The sequence below is a fragment of the Ciona intestinalis genome, chromosome 14 (genome assembly GCF_000224145.3).
Source record: "Ciona intestinalis chromosome 14, KH, whole genome shotgun sequence".
Taxonomy (NCBI): Eukaryota; Metazoa; Chordata; class Ascidiacea; order Phlebobranchia; family Cionidae; genus Ciona; species Ciona intestinalis.
The window spans coordinates 4,003,515-4,013,512 of NC_020179.2; the positions used below are offsets into that span (position 1 = coordinate 4,003,515).

Here is a 9,998-nt window from a genome sequence, read left to right on the forward strand (position 1 = left end):
CGAATTGGAAATAAGTTTTAGTTCAAAACTGTACAAATATTTGTTTTAAGCAATTAATATTAAATTAAAATGTTTATGAAAAAATGCTACATTTACATTATTTTACACAATATTTGTTTTCTTAATTTTGCAATCGCGTTCAAAAAAAATTATTTAAAACAGTACAATAACTTGTTTTGAGCAATATAAAATTTAAATTTTATTAAAAAAAATAAATTTTTGAAACAACGTCTACTTCATAACAGTACAATTACTTGTTTTGAGAAATATAAAATTTAAATTTGATGAAAAATTAGTTTACACAACAATTTTTTTCCAATATGCAACCAATATGAAACATCCATGTTGTTAGAAGTTTATTTTGCTGGAATATTCGAATTCGGAAGCGTCATCTTCGGTTATATTTTCGTAACGCCAAAGTTTTAACTAAAAATGTTAATAAAATATAATTCATACAAATAGAACGCCATAGGTTTTTAGTTATAATACAGTTTTATTTAAATTAAACAATTACAACTCGTTGTAAATATACGTTGTTTTGAGTTTATAGCAGCCAAACCTATTTTTGTAATATGTGCGCCTCTCTGAAGGCACGCTTATATAATTTAATTGATTGTTGAGTGTCTATAAACAGTCTTGGTGGGGTCTCGATACAATGGGCCAACTTTCGGTTCGAAAGGATATAATTTATTTTAATAGGAAGAATTTGAAGCATGTTTCCGCACTTTGGGCGGTTAGTGAAGCCTATTTCCAAATAGTGTGAAACACCCATACAAGTGTGCTGTACAATGAAGCGAAGCAAGCCAATAACTTGCCAGTTATTTCATAAAACATGGAAAAGTTACTAAGCACGTTAACAAATAAGTGACCCCGCGTTACAACTACCACCGCGTTACAACTACCAAGTGTCTTGCCCACGGACACAAACGCTCACACAATGATGATAACCTTCCACAACCTTATAAAACAGCAAAGTATAAAATACTCACGTTGCCAAAATCAATCAACATGAACTTTATCTTTGCCTATTTTTCCACTCTCTGAGCCCATATTGTTCTGAGCGAAACGAGCAACATAGAACTTCCACTTCTTGCATGTCGTGGTGGGTCACATCATGCAGCCATCACTTATCTGGTTAATATTTTAACGTTAAATCCAGAATGTATGGAATGGAATATCATAGGGACAACTTAGACAATGTAAATAAATAATTTACAAAAAATACTTAAAAAAAAAACAAAAAAAAAACGTTTAATCTAAAAATGTGCGTTTTAACTAAATTATAAAAGCTATAAATTTGTATGCCAGAGACAACAAAATTATTAGAGTGTCAAGAACATGTTTTGTCCTTTCACGCTTTAATATGTTTTCCATGGAAACTTTTGACCACAGGTCGTATTTTTGTTCGTCATTCAAAAATACGTCAAACTCGAACTTGTTTTTAAAAAACCTTCAGCCAAAAAAACACAGTTTAAAATTTCAATTATTTGTTGCTCTGATACGGGCAAATCCTCTTAATGTAAAAATATACGGGATTTAAAAACCAGTCGGTTCTCATGTAGCGGAAAAACATTTAAGTGGGAATTTATAAACTGGAAAGCAGATTGTGGCCGTTTGAATCTCGTACGTGCGTAACCAAGTCTTAGAAACACAAATGTCATGAAATACAATGACGTTAATGGGACGAGGTAATGATACATTCTTGTGCTATTTGCGACTTGTAAACTCACGTAGCTGTGTGTATTATTCTGACCACAATGCGGCAGAAGATGTCATTTTATCGGCGATCATATTTTGTGGTTTCTTTGAAATTTTTTTGGCTTCCAATTAATACTTAATGTTAACACTTAACTTTAATATTGCGTCTCGCTCTTTGAACTGGTGAGATAAGTGTTTTAAAGTTGTCGACTAACGTGGTTTAATGTACGAAAACACGTGAATTGCAATATGCGGCACATCTTTAATTTAAATTTGCCAATTCCCGATAAAAAAAAAACGACAAAACAAAAATTAATGAGAATGGGTTATTGGTTATACAAGTAGAGTAAACTTTCCGATTAAAATTAAAGTCGACAAAACTAATCCAGTAAAATAGGGGCTTTGGGGATTGTGGGTTACATAGGCTCGTGTCCCATGGCTATTGGTTGGTGGTTATTCGTTTGTAGGAGTTAAAGTAACTTATTTAAAATTTGAAATTTTCTGTCTTGGGTAAGGGTAGTGATACAACTCTGGTGTAATAATTAGGTCTCCAGGTTCGCGTATATAGGACCTCACCCGTATAGAATGGAATGTGCATATAATGTTGAGATAATGGACCAACTTTATATAGTTTACACCTCGGATCAGCAGGCGTGCCTTGCCGTACAAAGTCGCCCGGTATAGAAAACACTGGTTTAGAATCCAATTTGGTGTAAACTTTTGAAATGGTGACATTTTAGGTAGAACCAAAATAAATCTAGTCTTGTTTAGTTTCAGCAATTTTATGAAACAAATACGGAGATAAACTGGTTACTTAAGACGATATGCACCATTAGTAATCCGTATGAACACACGTATACATATTTTCAAAAGACAACCATATGAAATAGCTGGGTCGAGAAGGCGCCGATGTTCTATAGCTTTCGTAAATAATCTCTTAAGAGCGGTTTGTTTTCGCTATATCGTATACAGCATGTTATTTCGTCTTGCTGTGGATTTAGGATTAATACGACGCCTACAACATAACCACTCAGATCAAATGCGTACATCCAATATACTGTGCGCCACAAAACATCTAGAGGGTCTAAGTATGTGTTGTCTTGCCAACAGTTATAAAACCCTAGCTGTAATCTGAGCTTAAAGTGTATTGAGGTGTAAGCACATTAAGTGTCGACATGTGTTGTGTGAAATACGGATATTTATAAATTTAAGTGTGCCGCAAACCAATGTACTGAATTACCAAAAGATTTTTAAACTTGTATTTAAATATATAGTAGGTTGGGGTAAGGTGGCCCATGTTTTTATTCTCTTTTACCGCCATTAGGAATATACAAAGAATATTTACAGAATTATATAACTGTATCACCACGGCAAGGGCTTTGTGAATTGTTAAAAACACGAAAAAGAAATGCGGAATATTATGTGCAGATGGTATCCATCTTACCCCACAGTACTATATATAAAATTCAAGATCACGAATTCTTAGACACATTCATTTCAAATCAGACGTGAATGTACATAATGCCAGCAATCAAAGTGAACTAACGGTCTGTTATTATCAAATTAAAGTGAAAATTAAACACCAGCAACTGTAAAGTAAAACTTTCCCATGCTATGTATTATGTATAATTGATATCATTCTATAAAGTTAATCGTTACGTTATTGATGACGGTTCGTCTGTAGATCACAGCTTTTTAACCTTTGGTGGCGATTCAAATTTTAGGCACAAATTAATAACAAAGGCTCGGCGGCACAATTTACAATATTACATTCCGCACAATTTTTGTATAGTATAGGGTGGGCGAAGATGGGACACCTTTTAATTCCATTTTCTCGTCCCATTTGTTAGTAAATAAAGAACATTTACAGAATTATAAAACCGTATCCTCAAGACTCCCATAGACCTTTATTAAATGTTCAAAACCCGATAAGGATAATTAAATGTAATGTGCTAAAGGTGTCCCGTCTTCCCCCGCCCAACTGTATAGTACTGTTGGGTAGATGGGGTGCAATTATAGCAACTAAATCTCATATTTTACAAATGAATTGAAAAAGAGAATCTAATCCCAACATATAGTAGGGTGGGGTAAGATGGGACACTTTTTCATTTTATTTTTTCGTCCGCTTTTGTAGTAAACAAAGAACATTCAAATAATTATAAAACCATATCCTCACGACAACCAAAGACCGTTGTTAGTTGTTTAAAATCAGGATATTTGGATATTACGTGATGAAAGTCTCCCGTCTTTCCCCACAGTACTATACATACTGAAAAACGATTCGGAAATTTTCATACACAATGTGTGCTAATTATCCATCTTACCTCACAGTGCTATAAATAAATAAATTAGGAAGTTATGTGGCCGCACACATACATACATCAAATATTTAACATTCGTGAGAAAATTTATCTATTGACGTCACAACCTCATATACGTTACACAGTATTGCGTCAGAGTTAGAAAAACAAAATGTCGCAAGTATGGCTGTTGTGTAATTGATGGGTGAAACGAGACTACTTAAGAAATAATTTAATTACAAGCGATAATTAAAAGTTAGACTACAGTGGCCATCGCGGTGGGAATTCCCGTTTTTGGCATTCTAGAAGAAACCGTTTCCGTGAAAATTAAACAATCAGGTTTGTTAGCGAATAATCGAACGTATAGACGCGACGACGATCACCGCGACTGGCGCCAAGTTATTGCGATTTATGACGTCATAATATGGAATTGATTGACACTTCTTAACAATGAACCGTAGATTTTACCATCTGACGTCACAAATACGCAAAACGCGAATTATCGCGCGTCGTCTTTGATGCTTAAACATGGCAACAGTTGAAGGTGTGAGTTTCTGACAAAATATAAAACGCTAAAATGGCGATTTTCAATACTGGTCAAAACACTTAACAGAACATGCTCAAATCCAGTGGTTGATGTTCCATTCAATATGGGTGGGGCCTACGACAAATCACCCCAAAGTTGGCTCATTACTACGGTGGTCACTAATGGGTTGTATAATTTTTAGCATAACCGAAAAAATAATCGCCTACAAAGTTACATACGTGGTAATTCGAAAGCCTGCACGTGGTGTATGAAACAGAACACCCATGTTATATTGACCCTGGTTGCCCCGCTATGAGAAGGTAAATAAGTTACGTCGATTGCTGCCATTGCGGGCGTGCGCCTTTGGACAGAACACTTAAAATCCGCAATTCGAAATTATTGTCCGACATTCTGTGGCATACCTCTGGTTTCCTGCTTTGATAACCAATGTTTTGCTGAACTTTATAAAAAGATGGTTACAAAAACACTGATGATTTCACAATGATTCATGTAAACACAGAAATCATAATCAGCAATTTAGTGCTTTAACTATACAGCAGCGGTAATGTGGGTTTGATGGTTATCCATTTGTAGCTAAAATGAGCGAAGTAAAACTGACTCATTGTATTTTACATTGAATTAATGCTGTTGGAATTTTCCCTCGGTTTTAAATCCGCGAATACGAAATAAATCGTGCGAAGTCCTATCTCAAACGGGTTAAACTATGTTGTATATTTGACCAATACATATAATAAGGGTTGACGTAAGTTGACTTGGGGCGTGTGAGTTTATTCTCTCCACATGCGCGTGAACACCTTTGTTTCAGTCGCCTACGCACGCAGCAGTACCGGTAGTTAGAAGAACTTTGCTTTTTGCGGTTTCAAGTTCAGAAGAAATTCTCTCACTTATCTCAGCCACATCGGTACGACGCGGCGAGACACGCAGGAAAAAACGACTGACTCACCAGAAGTGGCGAATATCTGGTTCCGAGCTCCTTATAAAAATGGTCGCTCTCAAGGATTGGCATCACTTGAAGAAGTAATCGACGAATGAAATGAAGTTTCTTGTTCTCGGCATCGTGTTTGTAGCGACAACTGAAGGTTAGTGCTGGACAATCTGTATTTGATATAACGTGTTTTATAATATAGTATAGTGTGGGGAAAAGACGGGAGTCCTTTAAGCACATAATATCCAAATATCCTGGTCGTGTTTTAAACAATTAACAACGGTCTAAGTCGTGGGGATACGGTTTTATAAATGTTTGAATGCTCTTTGCTTGCTACCAAATGGGACGAAAAAATAGAATAAAAAGGTGTCCCATCTTCTCCCACCCTATTTTACTAAATATAATGAGTTGAATAAAATCGCCGACCACGGAATTATTTAACCGTATCCTCACGAACATAAATAAGCGTGGGGATTTGTTAAACCACGATTAAGAAATATGAAAGATATGTTTTAACGATATCCACTTATACGCCACAGTATGCGTAACAGTGGGCTATATCAAAGTATAAATATAAAGTAAGGTGGGGAAATATAGGACACCTTAAACATAATATCCAAATATACTGATCGTGTTTTAAACAATTAAAAACGGTCTATGGGAGTCATGAGGATATAGATTTATAAATGTTTGATTGTTCTTTGTTAACTGCTAAATGGGTCGAGAAAACAGAGTTAAAAGGTGTCCCGTCTTTCCCCACCCTACTGTATAATATTATATTGTTAAACGAGTGATGTCGTCCAGCAGCAAGTACACGGCTGAGGACTTGGGATTCAGAGTTAATTACCCCATTAGGTTACTGGTTTATTTTATATTCACAACGTGTCAAATCAGTTATTTTACCGCTGTTTCTTCGCAAATTTAAATTAAACTGAACATTCGTGAGCATCGGTCGCTAATTGTATCTTCATTTTCTGTTAAAGATGAACAAAATTTATTTTATTTATTTAAACAATTAGTAATCTTTAATTTCTGTTTACTAATTGTTCAAATAAATAAGATAAGTTTTGTTTGTCTTTCCAATGGCTAAAACAAAGTCAAATCAGTTATAGAAATAAATGATAGGATTTTGCAGTAAAACCACAGTCGTTAAACACGATATGTATATGTAGAAAAATCTACTTATACGGGAATAACTTTAGTTTTCGTAGTTATAACAAACTTTCTTTTTATTTCAGCCTTACAATGTTGGACTTGCCAAAACGCAGCAAACAACGAAGAATGCTTGGCCACTGGGCAACTAAAGACCTGTCTTGAAAATGAGGTAAGTCACAATGAAAGAGCATATTACCAAAATCTAGCTCGCGGCAAACACATGTGACAGCGGAAACCCTGGCCAGCTAAATTCAAAGCGTCTGCAATTATATTGCGTGGTTTCACGGCCTGGTATTTAAAGCGGTGCTAGGTTGAGCGCTTTATATGGGATTAATGTAATGACCATTAGGCTTACGTTAGACACAGAAAGTATGAAGGTGTCAGTTCGTATCGGATATAATTAATACAAGCCGATTTATTAATTGGTTGGCAGAACTTGAAAGTAGAACTATGTACGGTAGCGGATTATTTGGCTTTTCACTGAAAATATGAAGTAGCAATCTTTAAGTAATTGATACGGTATATAATGTTCGTATCCAGGGTGATATTGGAGACGTACGAAGCCATAATTGACGTCAATGTAGCTTTTATAACTCATTAAACTTAACCCATATATACGAGTTAATATAGAGATCTCTAGTAGGCCGTAAGCTATAAGTTGCACTGCCGACGTTGTTAAGAATACTTCGAATTATCGCTCGTAAGTCGCCGCACGTCATAGCGCCTTTTGTTGAGTCACAAACAAAATTTCTCGCTCCTTGATGAATCGCGGTTTTAAAAATAAAATTATTTCACAGGAATCATGCCAGACTGAGGTTCGAACCCTTGACCGAGGAGTTTTACTTTTTAAAAGATGTAAACAAGGCCGAGCATGCGACAACAACTTTGTGCAGGTGAGATGTGAATGAATGTAACTTATTCATCCTTGCGTAGCGGAGCAATGATAGTCGTTAGAACACGATTACACGAGTGTTCTGTTTGATACACCTGTACCCGCTTGCGAGTTACCACATATATAGGCCTACATTGCATGGAAGTTATGAGGGTACGGTTTATAAATTGATAAATATTCTTCGTTTATTGCCAATTAGGACGAACAATGGATTAAAACTCTGAACCATCTTACCCCACCCTGTTGTACCATCTTACCCTAACCTACTACATTACAAACAGAACCCCAGAGCTGCGTGGATGCCCAGTCAATGCAATCACCGTGTACCAAGTTCAGTATGTAGATGTTGCTGTGACTTTGACCGATGCAATGAACCTGAGATCGATTGTTTGACTTCCACACAGACACTACCACCACGTAAGGATATATAGTATCCTATAACAGCACATATTCTGCTGCTGGCCCTCCCTGGGTAAAACACTAAACGGCAATTGCTCAAACCGAATGGTCACTAATCGGTTGTCCATATTTTCAGCTGCACATAAAAAAAGTTAAATTAATAATCACCCACTAAGCTACATATTTGGAATCTCGTAAGCTGACACGAGGTATATAGAACAAAATACCCGTGGTATAACGACTGTCAAGGTGGTCTCACTTGTGGAAGCTTCGCAGTAATTTTAGCTTCGAGCTTCTCTGATTTTTAAAGTAAATACACTGACCGAATACAATTAATATTTCACTGTCTTGTAATTTTAACAAGCTATTAAATTCAACTTTTTATTTTCATATTTTTTCCACGTAGAACATGACCCTGCACCTGTTCCAACATGCCAGCCATTACCCCATCCAAGGTTTGGACACAAGTTGTGTAGCCATGATGGGGTTAGCGATTCTATTGGTACAACATGTGCTTTCACCTGCAATCCTGGTAAGTAACACACAATTCTACAATATTCAAAGCCTTTCTACTGTCTTGAAGTTTCATTATACATAAATTCATACTTTTAAAAAGTTGCCAATGTTAAAATATTTTTATTTCTTAATTTCCTTTTAAATTATATACATTGTATATAAATATTACTTCGCAGTTATAATAGCACAACTAGTAACATATTCCACAAGCTTGACATGTGTATTTCACTAAACTCCTACTGTAATAGTAGTCCTCTCTCTTATTACTAGTTTCTTCATTGCTTTCACTTCCCTTTACTGTTTTAATTAATTTGATGTTAATATTCAAATAAATAAATCTTGTGTAATGTTACCTTAGATGACCTACCCAAATAAAACTCTTTATTCAAATCTTCTGTTTAACTCAACTTTCTTCATTGCAGGTTTCCAACTTATTGGAACTTCATCTTCAGTTTGTTTGAGCAGCAGTGGTAATGATGGGCCAGCATACAATAACCCAACACCTGAGTGTAAACGTAAGTGAGTTATATATACAAATATATCACAGTTGTGAGTGTATGCGTCCTAAAGAGACCTGGCATGTCCTAATAAAGGCAACATTATTAGGAGTATGAAAGTCGGTCCTTCAAGTTCACTATTAAAAAAATGAAAAGAAGATCCCTTTCAGACTTATGGTAAAAACTTCTTACTTTTAAATACAGCAACGTTGTGCCGACCTGTCCTGCGTCAACCACAAGATGGTAGGTTCACTTGCACTCGATCATTCTTAGTTGGAAGCGTCTGCTCGTATATTTGTAATCCTGGATTTGCATTGATCGGACAACAACAACTTACATGTGGTAAGTAGGATCAACATCTGCATTGAAATGAATGCACCAAGATATTAGTTATAGACTGTTGTGCTTGAGTGCATAAGGGCAGTGAACCTAGAAACTCTAATATGAAGCGTCTATAAAATGCCTCTGTGGGATCTGGATGATAACACCCTGGGTGTTGGGGTAATGAACCTACATCCTGGGTATTAGGTGCGCATTGATGAAAACCCTCATATAATAGTAACAAAAAAAACACTGTCAAAATTATAATTGACACATACTGGTGCTGTGTTGTTTAGGAAATGACAGGAAATGGAGCGATCCTGCGCCAGTATGTATGAGAATGAGTTGCTCCCCTCCACACACGGATCCAATGAATGGAGATGTCGTTTGTACCGATGGAAACATGATCGGAAGTCTATGTGTGTAAGTTGAAAGTTGGATCAGTTTATATTTAATGTTGTCATTAGGGGTTGTTGGACTTGTTGTAACTAAAAAATCGAAAAAATAAACAAAAATAACAAAAATAAAAATAACTATTCACAAAGTAACATACATGGAACTCGTAAGCTGGCTCAAGGTGTATTAACATCTGTGTTATAACGACTGCCGTTTTCCGGCAACGCAAGGATAAAGCTAGTTACATTCATTACATTTAACTAGAAGATACAGGGTTCTAAACTTTCCGGCGCCGTGGCGTAGTGGTTAGCGCACCTGCCTCTAACCCAGAGGTAATGGGTTCAGGCTCGTC

At 36.0% G+C, this 9,998-nt stretch overlaps 1 protein-coding gene and 1 long non-coding RNA gene across 2 annotated transcripts in view; one reads left to right on the plus strand and one right to left on the minus strand.

Moving 5' to 3' along the window:
• Positions 1 to 175: 175 nt before the first annotated feature.
• The window catches only part of LOC113474857, a 10,895-nt gene continuing 1,072 nt past the window's right edge, over positions 176 to 9,998 (minus strand). The window contains exons 3-8 of the long non-coding RNA XR_003396565.1: positions 9,529 to 9,665; positions 9,122 to 9,288; positions 8,800 to 8,935; positions 5,489 to 5,640; positions 990 to 1,131; positions 176 to 426 (exon numbers count right to left, since the gene is read on the minus strand). This is a non-coding gene — a long non-coding RNA (uncharacterized LOC113474857). The remainder of the gene's footprint in view (positions 427 to 989; positions 1,132 to 5,488; positions 5,641 to 8,799; positions 8,936 to 9,121; positions 9,289 to 9,528; positions 9,666 to 9,998) is intronic.
• LOC100180553 (P-selectin) overlaps positions 5,535 to 9,998 on the plus strand; it is a 10,899-nt gene continuing 6,435 nt past the window's right edge. The window contains exons 1-8 of the mRNA XM_002125729.5: positions 5,535 to 5,624; positions 6,709 to 6,794; positions 7,423 to 7,518; positions 7,799 to 7,934; positions 8,323 to 8,448; positions 8,855 to 8,947; positions 9,134 to 9,271; positions 9,547 to 9,673. Coding sequence (XP_002125765.3) covers positions 5,579 to 5,624; positions 6,709 to 6,794; positions 7,423 to 7,518; positions 7,799 to 7,934; positions 8,323 to 8,448; positions 8,855 to 8,947; positions 9,134 to 9,271; positions 9,547 to 9,673 — 848 coding nt within the window. The 5' untranslated portion in view covers positions 5,535 to 5,578. The remainder of the gene's footprint in view (positions 5,625 to 6,708; positions 6,795 to 7,422; positions 7,519 to 7,798; positions 7,935 to 8,322; positions 8,449 to 8,854; positions 8,948 to 9,133; positions 9,272 to 9,546; positions 9,674 to 9,998) is intronic.